The sequence below is a fragment of the Osmerus eperlanus genome, chromosome 5 (genome assembly GCF_963692335.1).
Source record: "Osmerus eperlanus chromosome 5, fOsmEpe2.1, whole genome shotgun sequence".
NCBI lineage: Eukaryota > Metazoa > Chordata > Actinopteri > Osmeriformes > Osmeridae > Osmerus > Osmerus eperlanus.
The window spans coordinates 15,657,955-15,683,567 of NC_085022.1; the positions used below are offsets into that span (position 1 = coordinate 15,657,955).

At 53.6% G+C, this 25,613-nt stretch overlaps 1 protein-coding gene across 3 annotated transcripts in view; it reads right to left on the minus strand.

Annotated features, from left to right (window-relative positions):
* The window catches only part of furinb (furin (paired basic amino acid cleaving enzyme) b), a 53,534-nt gene that overhangs the window by 19,040 nt on the left and 8,881 nt on the right, over positions 1-25,613 (minus strand). For all 3 annotated transcript variants that reach the window (XM_062461943.1, XM_062461944.1, XM_062461945.1), the window contains exons 3-6: positions 15,057-15,155; positions 12,228-12,323; positions 9,383-9,511; positions 8,848-8,924 (exon numbers count right to left, since the gene is read on the minus strand). In XM_062461943.1, coding sequence (XP_062317927.1) covers positions 8,848-8,924; positions 9,383-9,511; positions 12,228-12,323; positions 15,057-15,155 — 401 coding nt within the window. The remainder of the gene's footprint in view (positions 1-8,847; positions 8,925-9,382; positions 9,512-12,227; positions 12,324-15,056; positions 15,156-25,613) is intronic.

Below are 25,613 nucleotides of genomic sequence, written 5' to 3' on the forward strand. Positions count from 1 at the left end.
AGCCCTACTGTAATGTAGCTAGTCTACACACAGCCCAGCCCTACTGTAATGTAGCTAGTTTACACACAGCCCAGCCCTACTGTAATGTAGCTAGTCTACACACAGCCCAGCCCTACTGTAATGTAGCTAGTTTACACACAGCCCAGCCCTACTGTAATGTAGCTAGTCTACACACAGCCCAGCCCTACTGTAATGTAGCTAGTCTAAGAACTAGCGAGTACTGTAAGTAGCTAGTGTACACATTGTCGCCCTGGTAGCATCAGATGTGTCGCTGTGGTCGCTCTCCTGCTCTGGGAGATAAGAAGCCTTTCAAACATCGGATCACATTGTGATCAAGTGGGTTGGGTAATTACAGCACTGACCATCCATCCATCCATCCATCATCTTCCGCTTGTCCGGGGGTCGGGTCGCGGGGGCAGCAACCTAAGCAGGGAGGCCCAGACTTTCCTCTCCCCGGCCACTTCCACCAGCTCTTCCTGGGGGACCCCGAGGCGTTCCCAGGCCAGCCGAGAGACATAGTCCCTCCAGCGACCTTTTTACGGTCGATAACCATGGCCTCAGATTTGGAGGTGCTGATTCCCATCCCAGCCGCTTCGCATTCGGTTGCGAACCGCTCCAGTGAGAGCTGGAGGTCACGGCCCGATGAAGCCAACAGGACCACATCATCCGCAAAAAGCAGCGACCCGATCCTGAGGTCCCCAAACCGGACCCCCTCAACGCCCTGGCTGCGCCTAGAAATTCTGTCCATATACGTTAGAATCGGTGACAAAGGGAAGCCCTGGCGGAGTCCAACCCTCACCGGGAACAAGTTCGACTTACTGCCGGCAATGCGGACCAAACTCTGGCACCGGTCGTACAGGGACCGAACAGCCCCGATCAGGGAGTCCGGTACCCCGTACTCCCGGAGCACCCCCCACATGAGCCCCCGAGGGACACGGTCGAACGCCTTTTCCAAATCCACAAAACATGTGTAGACTGGTTGGGCGAACTCCCATGCACCCTCCAGAACCCTGCCGAGGGTATAGAGCTGGTCCACAGTTCCACGGCCAGGACGAAAACCACATTGCTCCTCCTGAATCCAAGGTTCGACAATCCGACGGACCCTCCTCTCCAGCACCCCTGAATAGACTTTCCCAGGGAGGCTGAGGAGTGTGATCCCCCTAAAGTTGGAGCACACCCTCCGGTCCCCCTTTTTAAAGAGGGGAACCACCACCCCGGTCTGCCAGTCCAGAGGCACTGTCCCTGATGTCCACGCGATGTTGCAGAGTCGTGCCAACCAAGACAGCCCTACAACATCCAGAGCCTTAAGGAACTCCGGGCGGACCTCATCCACCCCAGGGCCTTGCCACCGCGGAGCTTTTCAACCACCTCGGCGACCTCAGCCCCAGAGATAGAAGGGCCCCCCCCAATGTCCCCAGACTCTGCCTCCACGTCGGAACGCGTGTTGGTGGGATTAAGGAGGTCTTCAAAGTATTCCTTCCACCGATCCAGGACGTCCCCCATTCCAGCAAAACAATGGGGTTTTGTCCCCCAGCACTGACCAAAACCGTTCAATCATTTCTTGTACTGGCTCGGCTGTATTGAAGCACACACATTGACAGTATACTGTGGACCATCTGTAGTGTGTGCTCTTGGTACAGAGCGGGGACAAAAGGGCCCAATTGTGGCGACTACTGATGGAGGAAGAAGAAAGCCGCTTTGTTGGAACTGTCTCCGGATGAAGGCCAGCGGAAAGAAAGAGAAAAAGATGACATTGAATTATTCAGTGTCCTTTGTGAATTACGGCGAGAGGGACCGCTCGTTATATCGATCATCATGATTGCCAGCACATCTCTAAGCTAGGCCACACACACACAGACGACAAATCCCAAATCAAAAGCATTAAGACGCTTTAGGCAATATGCAGTCTGCTGATCATGACCATTAATGAAATCGCTTTGGTTCGGTAACTACTTTTGGTTTGAGGTGCTTGTCTGCTTCTCTCAGGCTTTTCCTGGTGTCATGTGGTCAGAATACTGTCAGAGGGACCAGAGCACTAACACCAGGTCATTAGAGGTTATTAAAATGTTTGATCACAGGACGTGCATCTGATTACCAGGTCCGTAGACACCTCCGTTCGTTCCCCAGGATGCGCTGCACAGCCGTGTACGCCAAACCAGCACATAATTATAACCCAATTATTGTTTTGCTGGAATCAGTAATTACATACTTTCATGTTTTGGTCAGGCCATCAGCTTGATGGTGTGTCAGAGAAGTGTGTGTGGGCTGATTCTTCCTGGCTGATTGGTGAGTAGGTAGCTTGTTTGTTGTTGTGTAAAACACACCTGTGATTCATGATGATGGTGATAATGGCCACTTTTAAAACTGGAATCAACAGAAAAAAAAGTGAAGGCCCAAATATAAGACAAAGTACTTCCTGATTGATTCACGAGATTCAAAGGGTATGGGTGGGGGTGTGAACACCTGGACAAAATATATATGCGTCCAACATCAGTCCCCTGACTTTCCGTATCTCGTAAGACTGAGTGATTTATAAACGAACAGTCATGACAGGACAAAGAAACCTTTCCTCTGTACAGAGTAGCCCTGCCACGTTTCAGCAAAGTGACATCTGAAGGGATGCTGGTGGGGACGCTGTGTGCTGGAGCAAGCCTGACCTTCCCTGCAGGAAGCCTCCCATGCAGCGTCAACGTTCGAAACACCCCCCCCCCCCCCCCCCCCCCCCCCCAGTGCATCTCAACTCCTAACCCATCGACCTGGAGGCTGGCCAAAACAGAAACCCATAAACCATGATGAACCCAGGGTGGAGACAAGTTCCTGGTGTAGCGCCACTTTATATGAGCGTCAGATGGACTTTTAAAGAGATGAGGGGGTCTAAAGCACAGCGCACTACATCCTGTTAATCTCCATCAGCATGGAGAGAAGAGAGGTGGGGGGGGGGGGTAGAGAGATAGATATAGAGTAATTAAGGAGGGGAGGGCGAGAGTTTACGCATAGAAAGAGAGGGAGGGGTAAGGTGAGAGAGAGAGAGAGAGACAGTGAGACTGCCAAAAGGAGAGAGGCTGCACTGGCCCCAGCCCAAGCAGCCAGCATGGTGGCCAGGATGAAACTGGCTGGACAAGCCCAAATGTCTAAATGCATTCCTGGCTCCCGGCAAAGTCATAGTCTCATCCACAGGATCTAACGGCATTCTTTGTGTTGCAGCCCACAAATATCTTGGCTCGGAGGAGCCTTGGCAACCAGTGTGAAGCACAGCCTCCAGTCTTTGATGGGCAGAGAGAGAGAGAGCGGGAGAGGGAGAGAGAGCGAGATGAGAGGGAGAGAGACGACAGCGGGAGAGAGAAAGAGAGAGAGGAGAAGGAAAGAAACAAGGAACGAGAGGGAGGAAAAGCGATGTAAGAGGGAGACAGAGAGATGAGAGCGAGGGAGAGCGGGAGGGAGCCCGGAGCTACACGGAGGCACTTTGGTAGGATTAAATCTCCCCTCCTGGAGAGGGGCCACAATGACAGAGCCCTCATTTCCAAACACACAGGGAAACAAAAAGAGCCGAAAGATTACACGGCGTGATTGGACCGGACCTGTTTAAAATCACATGAACAGCCTGATGTGCGGGGAGAGCGGACGCCGCGGGCCAGAGCGGACGACGGCTTTACGACGCGGACACGTCTCAATCTGTCAAAACGCGGCGGCGAGGCATGATTTCAGAAGCACTTTATCGAACGCCTCGCTCGACCACGACCGGAGTGCATTGGCAAAATGTCACCGGAGAAAATGATAAGTGAGGTCACGTACCGGAGTGCACACAGAACAGACCATCAAGTCAAAGTTAGTGTCGGCTCTAAAAATGTCACTTACCGACGGGCCACACCACTTTTTTGCCACGGAGCTTGCAGAACCACTGCTTTATGTGAGACGGGGCCTTAGGTGAAGGAAGAAACGATATACACGTCAGTTCTGTTAGGGGCTTAATGTGGGAGAGGGGAGCAGTGACAATAAAGCAGACCGGACCAATCAGTCACCAGACACTGTCCGGTAGATTTCCGCTCGAAACCCGATTTGAACGGCCGTTTAAAAGACGGGTAAAGCGGACAGATCACCGGGGGGGGGTCGAGCAACACGACAGGAGGATTTCTTTGAACGCGACAGGGTAGGTGACGCCTGGGCGGCAGGCTTTGGTATGCTGTGTGGGCTCACTAGATGAGCCGAGGTCCAGGCGATGAAAACTGGACCCAGAGGCCTTGGAGAGATAAAGCAGCTTGTAATTCAGCACAGGGCCCCTTGTCCTTTACCTTATCTGAGGGGAGACAACACAGCGACACGTTTCTTTAGTCCTTCCCTGCCTCAGGCCCGTTAAACCTCTCCTGGCCCCGTTTTCCGGAAAGGCCTTCACTAACGAGCTCGACAGTCATTCCAGCCACGGCCCTCGCTTCCAAAACATCGGTCTACATGAAAGGACAGGTGAGAAACCGATTGGAGGAGGTGACATTGCCCGGGCCCATGCCGACAGACTGGAGCGTGATTGCACCATGCTGGAGAGCATAGGGGGGGGGGAATATACCCAGTGTTTGATACTCTACAATATTGTACTGTGTACAGTACTGTGGAGGGTAACGGATGTTCAGCGATGCCGGTTCCGATCTGTCTCCTGTAGCACTATATCCTCTATCTGGGAAAGTGGAGTGAATGGGGCTGGATCCGGGCTTCCCCTAAAAGGATTAGGTTATTTTCTGGTCTGCTTAGCTGAGCCCCTGAGGCAGGGATGGTTAACATACACTCGGTGGAACGCAGGTCTCTCCAGAGTATGACCCAATCATAGGGACGCCGGGCCGGGATAAAGGATGATGATGACGACGATTATTATTTGGTCGTTTGCTCCTCGCCCCCCCCCCCCCCCCTCCCCTGCTTCTGCATCACAGCAGCCTCCAGGAGTTGCAGGGATAGAACGGTCACATATTACCGGATTACTGCGTGAACCAAGGCACTCTTCCTGATTCATATGATGTTGGCCAACGGCCAACCAAGCCAAAACCACTGCCTCCAAACAAACTGTTCTACTGGAACATGTCTGTATCATCTGTTCACTTCAAATGGAAACTCTCACCAAGTCAACTGACCCCCATGCTACACCCCTAAACCATAAGGTGTCTAAAATAGACATGTAAACAACGGAATGAACGGTGTTACGAAAATGGAATGAAATGTTACCTCTTTAGAGAAAGACCTCATGAGAATCTCCAGCCTATTAATGAGTTGGTTTTTCCCCCCCCCCTCACGCCTTACAACCCGATAAAGACGCGTGTAATGAAAGAAACATACTCTAACTACTATACTATACCAACAGCGGCTCAATTACAGAAACCGTCCTCCTTGGTCCGCTGACACATATGCTTAAACAAGCCATTCGTCTCCTCGTCTGGCTCCTGCGTGCTGGATAACAGTGATGGACGCCAGGTGCCAGGTGCCGGTTCAGAGCTTGGCTCTGGGTGCCTGCTTCAATCAGTGTGGCCTGGGCCTCTCTGGCTGGCAGGAACAACATCCCCTCAATCACACCACGCCCCTTCCTGGGCATGAGATGGCAGCGACAGACGGAGAGAGGGGGAGGTGGGCGGAAGATCGAGAAAGGTGGAGAGAGAGAGAGAGAGAGAGAGAGAGAGAGAGAGAGAGAGAGAGAGAGAGAGAGAGAGAGAGAGAGAGCAAGCGCGCGCGAGAGAAAGATAGAGAGAGATAGAGAGAGAGAGAGCTAGAGAGAGATAGAGAGAGCGAAATGGGAGGGAGAGGGGAACCAGGAGAGGGGAAGAAAGAGTCCGCGGCGGGGAAATCAGAGGAAAATCGGGTGAGGGGCCGAAAGGGAGAAAGAAATCCCAGCAGGGAGGAAGATTTGAAGAGGGGGTGAAAGTGGAAGAAAGTGAGAGACGGAGAGAAACCAGGTCTGAGGGGCCGAAGGCTCCGCCAGAATCACCTCGCCACTGCGGATGCATTTCCTGCCTCTTCAGCCATCAGGGACATAAACAACCTGGGCAGGCAGAGAGGGGGGGTAAACAACCCGAGATCGGGAACAGGGTGGACGGTGGAGATAGGAAGACAGCCCGTCTGTCTGCTAGCCGCTGACGCCTGCGGGTCAAGACGAGCGTCTCCAATAGATAGCTGGACGTCTCTCCAGCTTAAGTGAAAGCCGGTACGAAAACGCCTCCGACTCGGCCTATCACAGCGCTTTAAATCTCCTGGGGCCTCAGACGAGAGGGGAAAACATTGTTTTCAGGAGGTTAAAAGTGTAACTCTCCCCCTCCCCCCCCCCCCTCTCCCGCTTGACATTGACCAAACAATGGACCGAGGCCTCACTCCACACGGAGTGAGGACGACAGCGCTCCGTACGGTGAGCACATTCAGGTGGGCCTGGCTAGGGCCTCATACATTCCAATGCTGGCCGCACATGAAAGACGAAAAGAAAAAAAAGGGGGAGAGGAGGAGGCAGCGAGAGGTTGTCAGGAGCTCGGCCAAAAGATGCCGACGTGGAGAAGCTGTGTGGACAGGCCTGTCATAACAACGCCCAGTCTGTTCGTTGGCCCTCTCGACTTGAAAAGCCCAGGTATTGATTAAAATCTAATGTCGGACAGGAGTGGGAGAGAGGTGAGAGGAGGACAAATCTTCTGGTGCGCAGAAAAAACGAAAGAAGAAAGTTACCTGCCGGGGTGAGACCTCACCCCGTCTGAACTCGAAACCCATTCGACACGAGTCGTCCTTTTTCTGCCAAACTCCCGAAAGCACACACCAAGCAACCGACGCCGGGCGAACCCTAAATGGATGCGAATTTGATACCCAGCCTTGCGTGTCACCAATACAAATGAGGCGGCCTCTGCAGGGGGAAGCTTTTCGTCTTCTCCCCCCCCCACCCCCCCCCCCCCCCATGAATATATTCATATCATCTCGGTGTAGAGAGGGAAGCGCTGCTCGCTGCCTGCGCGCACTGTGCTCGCTGGGGAATTACAGAACTCATCTGGTGTGATTTCTCCACAGGTCACTCTCCCCGCCGGCGGCTCGGCGCGATCGACAGGGGCGCACACGCACTTCTTGTTTCATGGTAATAAATTGATTCCATCCAGGATAATCGCCTCGACAGCGCCGGGGAAAACCCGCGTAGTGTCTGCGTGCTTTTGTACTTAGGGTATAAGTCTGTCTCTTTGCAGTGTGTTTGTTTGTGTGTGTGTGTGCCTCTGTGAGTGGCTGTCTCTTTCACTGGCTGTATATAGTGTGCACTTTGTGGGTTGAGTCTGTCTGTTTGCACGCCTATTTACTGCATGTGTGTGTGTGTGTGTGTGTATGTGTGCGTGCTGTGTAAGAGTCGGATTGTTTGCATGCCATGTGTGTGTGTGTGTGCGTGCGAGCTATATGAGTGTGTTGCTGTGGAGGAGAGTTCCATGGAGGCTGAACCAGAGCTAATCCTCTTCTTCTGTCTGCATGTGTCCCATCAGCAGGACTGAGTGATCTCCCCGTCCACCAGGGTCCAGGGTGGAGCAGCAGACCTCACTGCCCTAGGCAAGCACAGCATCCAAGGTCCACATTTAAAAGAAAATGGAGGGCGACTCAAACCACAGTTTGTTTATTTATTCATGGTTTCATTTTTTGTTCTTTTTCTTTTTTGTTGGAAAATTTAAAAAGGGCAGCTTTTCAAAGGCTGTTCAGAAGAGAAAGAAGAACGAGGAGAAAGTATAAACCGTGTTGTGGCAAGAAGATTTAGTTTCCATCCAATATGCTCAGGGTGCTTCTGAAAAGACACTCACTTAGCTACTGTTACTGTTCTCCGACGCATTGCAAGACAGCGTTAAAGCTTTGAAACAAAATAAACGCGATAAACAAACAGCACACAAACAAACAACAAAAAGACTCTGTGGCAGTCGTCCCAGAAAGAGGGGGAGATTTGAAGCAAATCCTGCTGTGCTTTTTAGAGGGGAGAGCATCGCATCTGATCCAGGGGGGATTGGACTGAGCCCAAGGTTTGGAGTGTGGGGGGGGAAGAGGGAGAAGGGAGAGAGAGGAGCGGGAAGGGGGGGGGGGGGCAGAGGAGAGGATGAGAGAGGGGAGAGAAAAGCCAAAGGAGGACGGAGGACCAAAGAGAGAGGAAGGAGGGGAGAGCAGAAAGGGTTCAGGATGCACCCTGCTCCCCCAACCTCCAATGAAAAACGCCCTCTATTGCCGTTTATTCTGAACCCTGTGGAGGACGAGAACGAGATTAACAGGGGAGAGAAAAGAGAAACCAAGTAGCTCACCGCGCGAGCTAAAAGGAACACCAAAACCATATTGGAGCGATTGTGAGAGAGCGGCTGGGAAGCGTGGAAATGTGGACTCCCTCGTGCCGTCCGCCTCATCCACTGAAGCACAAACACAATGCGCTCCCTTGCCAGGGAGTCCGACCCAAGCACGGCGTTGTATCGTAACCCAACTGAATTCTGCCACATATTAGATGGTCAGTCGCATGGCGTAGCTCATTGGGCTGTGTGCCGGCGCGCTGATGGATATCATGGCTGGGTCTGGATCTGCTTCTTGCTACCCTGGACTATTCCCAGGCTGGGTTATTAGCAACAAAACAAACAGGCTCCGAGGGGTTTGTTCATTGATGCATGTCGGAATATTTGAGTAGGGATGGAAGGCTGGGATTATTTAGGGGGGGTGTGAAGGCGAGTGGGAAAGAAACAAACCAAAACTTTTGATAAAACGTTCAATCTAAAAAATAAAAAATAAAAGATAAATGTTTTACGATTTCGGAACCAATTAGATCCTCGATCTGCAGTCGAATGCTTTCCCACGGAGCCGTGTTTGTACTGTACACCTCACTTTCCTGTGTTCCAGTACCTGTTCTCGTTGCGCTGGGTGTAGCGTGGCTGCGGGTCCGAGTCTCCATCGTTGACGTCGTAGCTGGCGTCAGGGTCCTGGGCAGGGGTGCAGAGAGGGGGTTAGGGTTACACGAGTCATTCCACACACACAGACGTTATAGAACCTCTCTCCAACCCAGAGTCATGTGACGCTTGTCAGTAGACTGACATGCCATGGAGCTATGGGAGGCTTCTCGGTTTGTATTTAGAGTTGAACTCAAACTGGACTGAAAAAGATTTGATATTATTTGGTGGTAAGTGTGTGACGTGGGAGTGACTTTTCGACGTATCACACAGAGGGCTTGTGTGGGCCGTGTTCATGTATCACCCTAAGTGTTTGAGGAAACCCCAAAATAATGGTTAAGGATTAAAAACCCCATCCACAACCTTTCTCCAGAAAGCATCATGTCGATTATTCTTTTTTTTTGTTATACGAAAAGGGCAGGGTGAGGCTGAAATGGGAGAGTTTGGTACCACCTTCCCGGCACCCTGCCACGCAGGGGGACTGTACTCACGTAGTTGGTGGCCAGGTCGGGGTGGTCCTTCTCAATGCCGTCGTCCAGGATGGTGACCACCACACCCCTGCCTGTGTAGCCCTGGGCCCAGGCCTCTCTGGTGTTCAGGTCCTGGTGACTGGGGCTGGACTGGAGGAGCACGGCACGCATTAGAATCACAACACGCATCGGAATCACAACATGCATCGGAAACACAGCATGCACTGGAATGTTGACACACGCGTGTGTACAAACACGCACACACATACACAAAAACATAACAAACGGAAGCAGGCGCGCGGCATTCTCACGCACAAACACGGTTCTGAAAATACACATTAGGCAACCCCAGCACAAAAGAGCCTCCTCTTGGAGAACAGTCATAGAGCGAGACAGATCCACAAGTGACTCACACAGGCCTCATTATACAGCAAGATAGGACCCGGAATGAGGCTACTTTCAAAAACACTCAGGGATGGGGTGCCAGTACTGCACTAGAGAGATGAAAAGCATGCTACAATAGGAGAGGGGGGGGGGGGGGGGCAGTGTTCTGGCTACTTTAACACCGCCTTCTGCAATAGCTGACGCAGTCTCTGGGAAGCCTCTTTAGCGGGGCGTGAATGCTGGGTAATATTCCTGTCAGGGGCAAAGGCTTTCTGCTGGATATATGGAGACGTGAGAGATTGTGGAGAGCACATTGGTCTCACTCACGAGGGGGGGGGGGGGGGGGGAATCGGAAATACGGGCTCCAATCCTGCCTCTGACGGGGAGAGGGGGAGCGAGGAGGAGGAGAGGAAAGAGAGGGAGAGGAAAGACAGGATGAGAGAGGGAGAAAGAAAGGATGGAGAGAGAGAGATGCTAAAGGGAGTTTGAGAGAACATAAAACAGAGAAGCCCGGAATGGTGGAGGGGAGGAAGACAGGAAGTTGGAGAAGAAGAAGTTGTGTCCAAATACAAAAAGAGACAGAGAGACATAGAGAGAGAGAGACAGAGAGAGAGACAGAGAGACCAAAAGAGAGCATGAAGGATAAAAGAGGGAGAAAAAGAATCATGCCGGCCGTCAGCTCGATCACTCTTCTCTATTCTGAGCCTGATGTGTTAAATGGATCCCGATGGAAATAGCAAAAACCAATCCATCGGCCCCCTGCGGTTTCCTTTAGGGCATCAGTCAGGCTCCTCCAACCCATGCTTCCAGTGGATCTTTACCCCACGGGGTGACCTCTTTACCCCACAGAGGTGACCTCCTGCTGGGTGACATCACAGCCCTGGCAGGGCCTGGGAGAGGACATCCATTTCCCTGGCTCCGAGCATGGTACCACCACAGACTTTTTAAAGATGGTGTTTTTTTTCAAAGCATTTTTCATGCTTTATTGGCCAGTTTGTAAGTGAAGTGTGACAGGAAAGGTAGGGAGAGAGAGGGGGGGGGGGGAGAGACAGGCAGCAAAGGGCCAAGGCCGGATTCGAACCCGGGCCGCTGCGGTAAGGCCTCAGCCCACATGGTACGCGCCCCCATGGGCATCCTTTCTCAACACAAGCAACACCCTGAGAAATCTTCTCTGAAAGTCTAGGAATAGCATTCGCACATCTTACGAGCCAGTAAATTCCGATGCTGTGAAATAAGCGAGGAGAAAAAAAAAAGTACAAATATTCAGGGGAATACATCCTACCAAGACAAAATGGATTTAGATAAGCTGTCAGAAGAACTGGAGTGAAGGATTGCTGTTGAACATCCGCCCTCGTCCACAGCAAACCTCATTACAAACAGGGCCATTTCTGTTTGCTTTCACAGACTTAGGTGGAGGAGTTCAAACCGCAGAAAGGCCTTAAACCCTCAGCCGATTAGTGGACTAATGCTGAATGACAGAGGTGGTTTCACAGCTTCCATTCACAGGTGATTTATGTCTCGGCAAGTCAATGCTGCTATTAATCCGTTTCCAGCACCAAAGGCTTAGTGCATTACGAGAGAAAAGGAGGAGAGAGAGAGGGAGAGAAAGAGACAGAAAGAACGTGGGACAGAATTAGGAAAGGGAGGGAAATAAAAGTAAGAAAGAGATGAGAGAGAGCGAGAGAGCGTGAGGGCGAGATAGTGAGAGAGAGGGGGCGAGGAGGACAGATTAGACGAAAACAGAGCCCCCCCCCCGTCCCACTGTCTGCTTGTACTTCCTATCAGGCCAGAATCATTCAGGTGTCATGGCTTCCTCTCTGAGCAGGCCACCAGAGAGAGAGAGAGAGAGAGAGAGACAGAGAGAGAGAGAAAAAGAGAGAAAAAGAGAGAAAAAGAGAGCCAGCACTCGCCTTCACCAACTCCCCACACACGAACGCTCAGGTGACGGTGAAGAAGAAGGCTTTCCGCTCACGACCGTGACCTTGCTAGTGAAGAGCCCAAACTCCCGGGCCTGCATGCATCTCCCAATGGAAACCCTCCAGAAGACACATATTCAATTAGCTCTTATCTAGCTGACCGTAAGGGCACGATAAATTGCAGTCAGTGCATCGGCCAGCTCTCTCTCTCACGCGGCACGTTCCACCCCAGGGCCTGGGTGATGTTCAGGGTTTGGAGTACTGCGCTGGCTTCACTAGATAAGGCTTGATTAATCGCTGAAGGAGTAATATGAAATAACCCAAAGTTCAAACTTGCTCGGCAACCCAGACAGTGGAGCCATGGAGTGATCAAGAACGGCCCGTGACTTATCCGGAAAACGGAAAACCCGAGCTACAAAAACAGGCTTTCGTCTAGCCGCGAGTCATCCACCCCCCCCCTCGACGATGTCTGTCCCCGAGCTTCGAGCGAGGCCGGACTAAAGAAACGACGGGGGATTTCGGGCCGTCGCCACAGGGGGCCGTGACCGTCGAGAAGTTCCGCTCACCAGGTACCACTGCTCGGAGAACTTGGGGTCTGACGGTGCTTCGTAGATATCCCTCTTCTTCCTCGGTTTCGCCACCTGTTGCTGCGTCCACTGCACCTGGAGAGGAAATACACACACACGTTAGCACTGATAATGAGGGGGGAAAAAGAGCCATGTACATGCGCCCGCCCACACAGTCCTTTGATGTGCGCGCCCACGCTCTTGTACCAGCGGTTGGCCCCCCCGTGTCTACCAGACCGCAGACAGAGAAAAAGGTGCCCAGCTGAGCTCGATTACTAACAAAGCAACAGAGAGCAGGGAGACTCGTTTGACTCATGTCATTCCTCACGTGCTGTGCATGCTCGCGTGTGAAGCCTGACCAAGATGACCGCGTCAACACGGTCTATCCAGACAGACAGATCACGGACCAAACCCAGACGGAATAACAAGGACACGGACAGGTAACTCTCCCAATAAACACACGAGCGATAACTCTAGCCCTTTAGTAAGTCTGGTCGTGAAAGCCGCTTGGTAGTCAAGCCTAGAGCTAGACGTACGTGACACTGTCTCGGTCCTGAGGGACTATACCCGTCTGAGGAGAAAGACAGTTCCCATTGTGTCTAATACGGCAGCCATGTTGGCACAGAGAGCACAGGCAGACAGGGAGTCTCTCTTATCCGCTCTCTGCCCGCTGGCTTAGGGACGGGACGGATCCATAAACCATAAGGCCTGCGCGCCTCCAGACACCCCGCACTGCCTCTGCACCTGACTGACTCGCTGACACCGCAGAGAGACAGGGAGAGAGGAGAGACTGAGAAATATTGAATGAGGGTGAAATCAGGCGACATGAAGCGACAGAGAGAAAGGGGAGAGAGACAGAAGGACAGGGAGAGAGGGAGAGCCATATTGAATGAGAGAGAGAAAGCAAGCGAGATAAAAAAAAAAACAAGAGAGTGGCAGGAGAGAGAGGGAGAGAGGGAGAGAGAGAGGAGGCTGCAGTCCCCACAACAAGCAAACAAAAACAACAAGCAACACTGGTTTGCAGTTAAAAACTAATAACAAACCCGCCTCTGTTCCCAAACAAACAAACAAACCAACCTGTCCATTTCTTTCCCTCCTAGGGACCCTGAGGAGAGGAGAAAGTGAGGAGGAGGTGGAGGACAAACAGCCAGGTTTCATGACGGGGGGGCTTGAATGCAGCTGCCAATGTCATGGTTCCACTGGAATGATCAGTCAGGGGAGATAGCGGTGAGCTGAGAGTTAGCCAGGCGCACAGAGGACAGGCTGGCGGAGGGACCAGACAATGGCAACAATGTGAGAGACAGGCCCAGGATTACCACAGAGCGGGAAAAGATGAAGCTTAACAGACTCATTTACCTAATCCCAATCCTGCCATTCTTCTCTATACACATGCAAAAAAAGAAGGTATTTAAAAAAAGGGGTTATGCTGCGCTCAGCAGACGTTGTGTGCATTTAATCTCCAGGTAATTCCACATTGTGTTTATTTAGCTACTGCGGGAGCGTTAGAGGTCAGTAAGAAAGATGAAGGTCATTTCCACTTGTTTTCATTAGGAAGCTTTCACTGAAATCGACGCCACTGTTCTCTCACTATAACATGCAATCCTACACACACACCCACCCACACACACACAGGCGATGGACATGCCTTGCCCCAGGCAGCAGGGTCTGTCATAGCAGGGCTCCCCCTGGAGAAGCTAAACCTCAGCTAGCTTGCTAGCCACCCACGCTAGCCTGGGGCTCCATCACAGCCTGTTAACACAGGCAGTCAAAGGCCTAGCCTCGGATGCTAACCCTCTGCCTTCCTGGATTAGGATCCTTCCATTGAGAAGCATTTTCACTTCCTGGATTGACTGACTCGAAGAGGCACTGACATTCCGACCTTGGTTCCTTCTAAACCTCTCAAATGAGGACTCGGAGGGGTGGAGGGTGGTTCTGGTCTGGAGCCAGCTGGACTGGAGCTAGCCCTGATACAGGGAGATCTCTGTCTGACCCAGCCCAGCGGCCCCAGCGCAGCTCTGGCAGGGAGGGCGGGCAGATGGTTCCTGTCGGTTCTCCACTCGCTCTCTCCCCCACTGTACCCTCTGTGCCCGCCCCCATGCTACAAGGTCACCCCCCCACACTCCCCTCCCCACGTTCCTGCTCATCCAGGAACATCTTTCCGAGTGTTGTGGAGCCGCACAGTCCTCTGCAGGAGCCGTACCGTACGGTGCGCTAGGCAGGCCGCCGCTAACGAGACGAGCGGCCCAGCCCTAGCAGAGATCCAGTTAGCGGGGCTGAGCTAAGTGCTCGCCTGCCACCAGCTGCCTTCGGTAAACAAAGCCGACTTTCCATGAATGAAAACGTCCTTTGGAGACAGATGGGAGAACGTTTCCCGTCGAATTATAATCTCATTAACTTTTGGATAAGAAGACAAAGCTCTGGATGAGACCGAACATGGCAAGACGAACAGACAGATAAACGTCGCTGCAGGTGTTGCAGGCGCTCCGCGCCACGTGCCTCGTCAGAACCCACACACCCAAGAGCAGAAGCTGGGGGACGGGGGAGGGGAGGGGAGAGGAGTAGGAGGGGAAGGGGGGGGGCGCGTGTGTGTGCAGTGAACAACACAACGTATCCTGACAAAAGTGTCAAACCATTCCGGATGGTTCTGCTTCCGTTGACAGCCACACTTTCTTCCTACTGTGGAACACAGCTGGCTTGTCGGCTCGTGACAGACAGGAGAGTCGTCGTCGGTGCCTGTCGCATGTGTACCAGGCGGGGGAGGCCGACTTGGCGGGTGGACCGCCCAGGGCGTGAGGGGCTCGGGGTGAAAGTGTGCGGAGAGGGACCCACCTGTGGTTCCTTCTGGAGGAGAGCGTGGGTCCTCGTGTGGCCCGACAAGGACCTCTTGGCGACCGAGTGATGCCGGAAATGATAGTAATCTCCAAACACCTGCGGACACACAGACAGTGGGAGGGGACGGGAGTTAGAAATGGAGGGAGAAACACAAACACACGACACACCCACACCTGTTTGCCTACGTCACGGCAAATCTGTGACAGGCACATCCCCATGTGTGTCCGGGTGCCTACGGAGACACACACACACACACACGTATTCCATCACCTGCGGACAGAAAGAAGCCCCCCCGTCCTTCAGCAGTGAACAGAGCAGTGTCCTCGGGATACACGCTCCCACACCTCCACAGACAAAGACATCAGTTACGCAACGCCTGGGAGCGGACCCATCCATCTCCAATAATTAGACACGTCCATTAGAGAGCAAGCGGCCACCGCCAGCCATCAGTCACGCGCCTGCCATCGTTTGTTACTCACGCGAGGATGGTAAAAATAAAAAATAAAAGGAAAAAGGGAAAGGGGAGGAAAAATAGTTTTTTTAAAGGATGGAGGAACAGTGATCGATGACCTCACTGACCACGATCCTGAAGGGGAGACAGCTGCTCTCTCTCTCTTCCCCCTGACCTCCATGTTCCCCGGGCACCCTCGGTGCTACCCCGTCCCTGGGCCCTGGCCAAGGACAGAGGCCTGCACGCACGAGGCCGGCAGCTCGCCAGGGAGGGAGGGGTCTGGCTGGGGCTATCTCATTCAGGCTGGTCAGCGGGTCAGGCTGGAGGACGACACAGACGGGCGAGCATCTCCAGAGTGTGAACTCCAGCATGCAGAAGCCGAGAGAGAGAGAGGGAGAGACAGAGAGAGAGGGCGAGACGATGAGTCAGGAGAGAGGAGCGGAAGGCCGTCCTTGGCTTGCGGAGCTCCTATTCACGGGAGAGTGGCGTCCGTTTGAAAGGGAAGCGTTTCAATTTGTACAGTCGTGCCACTGGGGACCGTCTCACCTTCACAAGATCAGCGGTGCGAGGGAGGAGAGGGGGGGGGAGGGGGCGGGGGGGAGCAGGCCGGCCTGCTGAGGATGGATGCGTGCGAGGAGAGAGAACAGCCGACACAGCAGGATGGTGGAGTCTCCTGGGGATGCAGGAGTCTGTAGGCAGGCAGACAGACAGACAGACAGACAGGCAGGCAGGCAGGCAGGCAGGGAGTACAGAGAGACAGACAAACAGGCAGGGTGCACAGATGCTGTCCAGATGTAGGATTATGTCGGGAGGCAGGGAGACAAGTAGACAAAGAGACAGACAACTGGGGGAGACAGACAGGTGGAGAGGCTGGCAGGCAGGCAGGCAAGGAGGCAGGTAGACAGTGAGACAGGCAGGCAAGTTCCCAAGACCAGTCAGGTGTGCTGTGTGTAAGTGTGTGTGTGTGTACCGAAGCCTTTCTCTCGCCCACAGGTGCCAATCTTTTGAAATGAAAACGGATCCATGTGATATGGTGAGCGTGGGTAAGCTCTTGTCCGTGTACGACAGTCGTCAAGTCTTAGAAAGCGTGTTCAGGTGTGTGTTCAGGGATCGATGAGGGAGCGCTCCAGCCCACCACACACACAGTCTGTGCATCACTGGCTTCAAGCGAACCCTTTGTTTTCGGAACGTTCATCGGGGCCACAAGCCAAACTCCACTGTTGGCGAGTGGAAATTGGCCAGTACACACACACACACACACACACACAGCAGGTGACGTGCAGGTAAGCAGGCTTAATTATCCTCCTGGGCCTCAGAGTGAGGCTCGGGGTGCTGTGTGCAGAGAGCTAGCTAATGGCGCTGGGTGAAGAGAGAGGCAGCAAATGCGGGGCGAGTCGGAGCTGGTGACATCGTCCTCGTTTATGAAGGCACTGCCTGTCAGGCGGAAAGGTCATGCAGGTCATTTAAAGACAACAACAGAAACCTCGAGCCAGCTAGAGTGCCTCTCCACCTCTCTTCTTGCTTCTCTCGCTCTCTTTTTCCGTCTCTCTCTCTCTCTCTCTCTCTCTGCCGCCCCCCTCTCCTCCACACCTAACTCCTTCTGTACATCTCGCCGCCCCTCTGCAGAAGACTCACTTATCCGCCAGAATTCTCTGCAGAGTTCTCCGTCTCCCCTCTCTGTTATTCTGACAGGAGGGGGGGAAGGGGGAGAGGGGGGGGGGGGAGCAGAGTGTCTGAGTTCACTGCCAGGAGTGTCTGGATCAGACTGGGTCATCACTCTGAGAAGACTAGATGGGAGTATGAATCACGTGCAGCGGAAATCAAATGGCCCCGTTCCCGTGTCACCTTCCTTGTCCTACCACCCTGGCACCCTCCTCTCTCCCCAGGGACCCTGGCTGGCGGGCGGGCTGGCTGAACCACAGACTGTGACACAGTCAATATTGGCCCGCAGAAATAGGCTCCAGTTCAACGGTGCCTGAAAGAGAAGTTTTCACTTCTGAACCAAGCTTCGGGAAACTATTTCACGAATGAGGTGTACATATGTTCACGTAAATGCAGTGTGTGTTGATGATGATGTGTGTGTGTGTGCATGTGTGTGCAGTTGACCATAAAGTGTGTTTCCCTAGCTTTATGAAGGCAGTCCAGAGAGGTCAGGTTGACTGCGACAGAGCTGCTGTCTGGTATGGTACTAGTGCATTCCCTGGGGCCAACCGCACAACCTCTTTATTGGATACACAGAGATTCTTCTCTTAAGGAAAAACACTGGCCTTAGTTGTTGGTTGAAGCTGCAGCAATAACGTTAATCCACTTTAACCACCATCCACTTTAATTCAGGCCATGTGACACACATGGGCCTGCGCACACACACACACACACCCTTATACCACAGGCACGGTCTTCCCTCACACAGAGAAGGAAATGTCAACTCCACAGCATAGCTCATTGATTGCCACGTAGCATTTCCTGGTCCCAGTCTCCTAGCTTTTTACAGCTGCGCACACACGCACACACACACACACACACACACACACACACACACACACACACACACAGTGTGACAGAACAGACAATAGGGACAATGTACATTAGGTTAATGTAGCAGTGTAGCTATACTGGCCCATAGGCTGAGACATTCATTGAGGCTGGCACACTGTCGTCCCATCTAAGACTAGGGGCTCATTTATTTGTTTTGAAATATAAGCTTGCCGGCTTGTTTTCAAACGGAGGCTAATTATGTATTGCATCTAAGGGCTTAAACTCTGCGTGTTCGCTGTCTGTAACAGATTTACATGTATCAAATGGGCTATGTTGCGTTTCTAAAAGGATGTTAAGTAAATGCAAACCAATGCGAGATCCCGGTTTCTGACAAGCGTGCAGTGATTTCTCAGGGGGAAATATAGGGCAGAGGTGACCTTTTATAGAACAGCGACGCACACACACGCACGCACGCGCACACACACAATCATCCCTAAGTGTAGCTTCAAATCAGTTACACAGATAACTTGCCGTGTATCTCCGACTGTCTCTCTCACACACACACACCGCTCAGAGCAAAAGTTCAGAAATAATGCACTTTCTGCTTTTTTAATTCAAAGTGCTCCCACTGGGATGAATCTGAAGTCTTAAATCCCTCGCCGGGGTGGAAAAATATGCTAACCAAATTAGTAAACACCCAGTTCTCCCCTGCTTCACTGGAGCAATGAATATTCATGGGAGTCAGAGGGAGTTGATCTAACTTCCTGTCTGGCGTACAGCAGGGGCCCCCTTGCAGAGCAGCGGGGTCGTCTCTCTCCTCGGGTCCACGCGCTCTCACACAGGGCTGGAGACCTCCGCTCTCACGACACACACAGAGCCGGGGTCTGTCCATTACCGTAGGGCCTCCTAACACTCACAGAGAGAGGGAGGGAGGGAGGGGGAGAGAGAGGGGGAAAGAGAGGGAGAGAGAGAGAGGGGGGGGGAAAGAGAGAGACAGAGAGAGGGGAGAGAGAGAGAGATGGGGAGAGAGAGGGAAAAAGAGACAGAGAGAGAGAGACAGAGAGACAGAGAGAGAGAGAGAGAGAGAGAGAGAGAGAGAGAGAGAGAGAGAGAGAGAGAGAGAGAGAGAGAGAGAGAGAGAGAGAGAGAGAGAGAGAGAGAGAGAGAGAGAGAGGGAAAGAGAGATAAAACAGAATACTGCTGCTGTAGCCACAGGGGGTCATCTCGCTGGTTGGTGTGAGGAACAAAAAGCCGAGAATGAGGAGTAAACAGAAAACCGAAAATGTTAAATGATAAATCTGATAAATTCTCGGATAGAGAAAAAGAAAAGGCAAGGAGAGCTGAGCTACAGGGAACCACAGAGAGATGGAGAAATAGAGAAACAGAGAGAGGAGGGAGAAAGAGAGAAACAGAGAGAGGAGGGAGAAAGAGAGAAACAGAGAGAGGAGGGAGAGAGAAACAGAGAGAGGGTGGAGAAAGAGAGAAACAGAGAGAGGAGGGAGAGAGAAACAGAGAGAGGGTGGAGAAAGAGAGAAACAGAGAGAGGGTGGAGAAACAGAGAGAGGGTGGAGAAAGAGAGAAACAGAGAGAGGGTGGAGAAAGAGAGAAACAGAGAGAGGGTGGAGAAAGAGAGAAACAGAGAGAGGGTGGAGACAGAGAGAGGAGGGAGAAAGAGAGAAACAGAGAGAGGGTGGAGAAAGAGAGAAACAGAGAGAGGAGGGAGAGAGAAACAGAGAGAGGAGGGAGAGAGAAACAGAGAGAGGAGGGAGAAAGAGAGAAACAGAGAGAGGGTGGAGAGAGAGAGAAACAGAGAGAGGAGGGAGAGAGAGAGAAACAGAGAGAGGGTGGAGAGAGAGAGAAACAGAGAGAGGAGGGAGAGAGAGAGAAACAGAGAGAGGGTGGAGAGAGAGAGAAACAGAGAGAGGAGGGAGAGAGGGGCTGCTGTCGAAAGCCAGTCCCAAGGACAGTGTGAACAGACGTCGATGAAAGGTGCAATCGCAAAACCCTCGGCTGACTCACTGGGGACGTCAGCAACCCGTGAATCAACTGGTCACATCGTGACACTGGAACAAAACAGCAACCGTTGTTTAATTTGTCTCATTCCAAAACGGTAGTCTTGCTAGGCGTCGGTGGGCTGTTCTTGGTCCTGTATGCACTCAGCGGTGCAGGCCGGAGGCGTCCTGTCAGACTCGCGGCGTCACGCACGACAGGCCTGACAGCAACCGCACGCCGTCACACACACCTCGACGCGACGCCGTCCACGCGAGGAGGCTCGCTCTCCGTCAGAATCCGTCTTCCCTTCGCCCTCCTGTGCACGCCCTCTCCCTCTCTCTTATACGCTCTCTCCGTCCAACTCTCGCTCGCTCGCACGACATTTCTCTCTCCGTCATAGCCTGTCAAACTCTCTCTGACACGCTCTCTCCCCTCCGTCAAACTCTCTCATATCATCGTGTTCTCCTTCTCCCGTCCTCTCAGATACTCTCTCTCATATACTCCCTCTCTCTCGGCCAACCGCAGACAGCCGACAGCCGACCGCACAGCCCCTCGGTTCCTCAGGATACCTTGTTAGGACAGAGAAAATAAACAAGACTGTGTAAAATCAATGGCACTGCGCTTTGAAAGCCAAGCTATTGATTTTTGATAGACTTCAATCAGTCGATCACTCCGTGGGTGCGGGTGGAGTAGTTAGCGCGCGGGGGGGGGGGGGGGGGGGGGGTGTGCGGGAGTGGTGAAACACTCGGAGGGAAGTTGGAACACGTTGCCTGGCTAAAAGTGTCCTTCACTTTAATGGCGCTGCTGAAACGGAGATGAGGAGCCGTCAACCGCAGCAGGAGCACGTACTGTGTGCAACCCGACTATGCTACACACACACACACAATCACAAGCACACACACACACACACCCTCAGACACAATCACAGACATAAAAACACATCCCTTTCACTCCCCATGCCTCATCCTCCTCCCATCCCCCCCCCCTCCTCCTTCCATCCCCTCCCCCTCCTCCTCGCCCACCCCCCTCCTCCTCTTCCTCCCCACGCCTCCTCCTTCTCCTCTTCCCTCCCCATCCCCCTCCACCCCCCCCCCCCGTCTTCCCCCCCCCCCCCCCCCGGACCTCAGAGTGGCAGGGCCAGTGAGGGAGGCCCCGTGGTGGGCAGCTGTCTCCTGCAGCGTGCAGCCCCAGACAGTGGAGAGGTGGTGAGAGACCTCTCTCTCTCTCATGAATCATTCATGGAGCTGTTCCACCCAGCCCAGACTGCCACCCCCCCCCCCCCCGCAGCGCGTCTCCCAGGGTCCTCCCTGGCAGGAGCGGAGCTGCCGGCAAGCATCCTGCCCTGCCTCGTCGTCAGTCCGGCCTGCTGGGAACTGAGGGACACGAGATCCGTTTTCATTTCCGTTTAGCACTCGCCGCTGTAGTGCTCCCAAACTCTCCCTCCCTTCCGCCACTGTGCCCGGGCCTGCGTGATGCACCGGGAGTCTCCCGAAGGTCTTATGGTCGATCCACCTTCCGGCACTGTGCTGCCATTAATTGAGATCACTGTGGATCGCACGTCTGCACCAGCGCATCAAATCCCAACTGTCAAACTCCCTTAGACGGCAGAATAGGACGCGTGTCACGGAGGAGCGCAAGTATGCAACCCGCAGGGGGCCATGGATTCTGAAGAACAACTTCACTTAAGTTCTAGATTGATACTTTTTGACACCCTTCAGTGGCTGGTCGGCTCCCCTGCTCCTAATGGCGGAGGAGGAGGAAGAGGGGGAAGAGGAGGAAGAGGAGGAAGAGGAGGAAAAGGAAGAGGAAAAGAAGAGAAGGAAGAAGAGGAGGAAGAGGAGGAAGAGGAGGAAAAGGAAGAGGAAGAGAAGGAACAAGAGGAGGAAGAGGAGGTGGAGGAGGCCCTCCGTGTGTGGTGTGTGTGGAGGGGTGTGACAGGCGTGCGCAGGTCGAGGCTGGTGTCGGCTCCGTGGAGCGTACTGGGCGTTCAAAGCTCCAGCGTGCACATCCTGGAATAACCCCCCGCCGCCTCTGTGCCCCGCACTGATGAAGTCGTGGCCACACTGACGCACAAGGAGATACAGCCTACACACACCGAACCCCCCCCCCCCCCCCACACACACACACACACACACACACACACACACCCCCGGTGTGTGCCTCCGTTACATCTCACCACCCTCACCCACCGGCAGCGACTACAAAGGCGAGCTTATCGTGGATGACATTCAAGCCGTGTCAGGTGAGCTTCGTCGCCGTGCTATTTAGGGAGGAGGGGGCTGGCTGCGAAGGCCGTGACATTTGAACAGCCGTCACATCTGAGCGCCGGGGGCCCACGCGAAACGCCGTCGCCGACGGCCCTCCAGACGGGACCTGTGACCGCCCTCCCATCCGCACGGCCGCCAGGCACGACGCGACCAAGAAGCGGGAACCGAGAGACGCGCGGCTAAAATGGCCGTTATTAAACGGTGATTGTGCGCTGGCTGTTCACATCTTCATGTCGGGGGTCGGGAAAAATGGAGGCTTTGGAGTGCTGAAACTCCAGCGGGGAGCTTGGAGCGTGAAATGAATATATGGTGCTGCAAATAATATGAGGTGAACTAGCAGACATTTACTGTGTGTGTGTGTGTGTGTGGGGGAGGGGGGTAGCAGAGGAACCGGCGAAGGAAAGGTGGGAGAGCGCAGAGGCTGTTGCGAGGAGGGCCTCCAGCAGGGACCCATGATGGTCGTCATAACGATGATAAATGGTCGCGCGCACACCGCTAAGCTGCTCGCTGCCGGGGCTGTGCCGCGCCGCAAACAACCGACGCAGCTCCTGCCAAAATGAGAACATTCTGGAGAAAGTCACGGGCGAAGGGTACACCTTCTCTGTAGACACAAAGCAGAGAGGCAAATGTAAACAAAAGGAGGCGAGGCAAATCAAAACCCGACCACCCAGCCGACTCACGGCGCCTTGATTGCGCCTCAAAAACAGTATTAGATTTATGGAAATTTTGTTTTTTCGCTTCGCCGTTTCCAATTGCGGCGCTGTGACATTGTTGTCCCGAGGCTGGGATAGGAACTGGTTTCCACAGGACACACAAAAGAAACTGCAGGGTTCAGAACACAAAAACAACCTCCCAAAAGTAATTAAAAACCTGACTGATAACAGTCTGTGTGTGGGCATTCTGAGATGTGTGTTAATAATAATAATAATAATAATGCGTTGCACAGGGCTTACATTGTGTTTTTAACGATCGTCTAGTCTGAGTAGACTAGCTCAACTCTCTAAGAACCCTAAAAGAGATGGAAATAACAACAGACACAGACGGGGATAACTGTGACATTGTTGCCTCGCGCAGAAAACAGAACGAGGAAGTAAACTTCAGCCGGTCAACAACAACTTCAGGAAGCTACTTCCTGCTGCGAACCAACTGTGGCCCTGCGTGCCACAAGTATGCCGGCTCTGACAGCTCTTGCTCTACCCTCACATGACCTTCCTGTGAGGGCTGGAAGGAGAGGGAGAGTATGTGAGCGAGTGTGAGAACAAAGAGTGTGGTGTGTGTGTGTGCGCGTGTGGGAGAGAGAAAGAGAGAGGCAGTGGTGTCGAAGCAAGGCAGAGGATGTGAAGCCCATGTCCCCAAAAAATGGCCGTTCCAGAAAGGAGTACCTGAGTCATTTGCAGAGTGGAGTAGCTCGACATGTAGTGTCTAAAAGCCGCAAAGAGGTCAACGCAGGGCCTCCCGTGTCAGGTCTTGAACACTTGAATGTGAAGCCTGCATTCGACCCGCGCATCTCTGCTCATTCGGTATTCTCTGGCTCATCCACAGTGCGAGTCGCAAGCACACCTCCATTTGCTTTCATTTACCATTACAGCCCTGCGTCTCGGGGAATTGCATTTAAAACACATGGCGGTTGCCGGAGAATGCTGCCGCGCTCCTTTCATCGGGGAGACGAAAGGCTCTCCCCCTTGGGAGACGCGTCAGTGCAGCGCGGGAGCGCGGCCGAGGCGTGCGCAGGGCACGGGTCGCAGCCCACGGGGGCCGCGGCGGAGGTGTGGTGAAGGACGGAGGAGGATGGGAGGGAAGGAGGGATGGAGAAGGATGGAGGGTTGGTGGAGAATGGTCGAAAGGGTCGGTGAGAGTCGGAGCGATGGGGGGAGGAAGGAAGATTGGAGGAGGAGGATGATGGAGGAGGATGAAGGAGGGAGGGAGGAAAGGGGTTCCAGCACCAGGGGCATCTTGTGGAACCCGCTCACGGCAACATAGAGCAAGAGGCAGGTTCAGCGTTCCAGAACTGTCTATCGGTACCCGTTTAGACAGCGCGGGTCTCGCAAATCGTGCGTCTCTTTCCAAAGCAATATGACATTCGTCTTTGAAAATAGAGCGCTTTGGAGAGTCCGTCTATGTCCATCGCTTTCTGTTAGCGTCAAAAAGACTGTTCGGCTTCGCAGCAGTCAGTCATGTTTTATGGACGACCCCATGAAAATTGGAGTCTAGCTATCGCTGCCAGATATTAGCAGTCTGAGTGCATCCTGCTTTGTGAGAAGGGTCCTTCACCAGGCTGCATAATGTAGTGGAGAAGGTCCAGTCAAGTTTACATTTCAGACACTTACATTCAGCTGCTAGGGAACCAGCACAGAGCTGTCCCCCCCCCCCCCCCCCCCACACACACACACACGCACGCATGTTTGAATGAACGCACACGCGTATCACACAAACAGCTAACACACACAAGCGCACACGCAATTAGACGCAAGCGCACGCCTCGCTCCCCCGTGTGAGTGGGCGGAGGAAGCGCCCGCACGCGCGCACGCTCGCGACCATCCGGCTCACGCCCGCGCGCCAATCAATCAGCGAATTAGCGCGGCCACAGAGCCGTGCGGTGCGTGCAGGCGTCACGAAATGAGTTCACTCCGAAAAAATCCATTTTGTGGATAATTTCCCACAAAAACAAACCTGAATGAGCAGGCCTGTCACGGAGCAGGGCTCCGTAGACCGAGCCGCCTACCTCTCCGAGACCACCCCGGGGGTTGCCATGGCGCCGCCAGGGACATTTGAAAGAGGCGGTGAGTGCGTGTCGGCCACCCTCCGGCTTTCACACGCTCCATCGCTCTATCCATCAATAACAAGTCAATAATAAGCCTCAGACCCCCCCCTCTCTCCCTCTCTCTCTCTCTCTCTCTCCCTCTCTCCCTCTCTCTCTCTCGAGCTTCATATCCCACCCTTCTTCCCCCCCGACCTCCGCACAGCCAGCCTGATTCTATCAAGCAGCTATCGACCCAGCTCCGTATTCCCGGGAGCCCTTCGAGAGAGAACGCGCCGAACCCGGCAGACCTTTTACTTCGCCATTCCCCTTTAAGCCTGAAATGGTTAGATGTTTTCGACTTTTGTGCGACTTCTGCATCGCGACCGCTACCTGCTCGCCCCCGCGGGCTGCGCTCGCTCTCCCTAACGAGGGCCGAGGAGGACGAGCGGGGGAGACGTCGGAGGCGGCGAGATGGAGCGGGAGCTCTACGCACCTGCCGCGAGCCACCTGCCCTCGCACACTCGTTAAGCCGTTACACTGAGGCATGGGAATCACACATGGCTGCATCTCAGGAGCATTACGTTTGACAGGGCATGGAGCTCGGTGGCAGAGATGGAGAGAACTCTCCG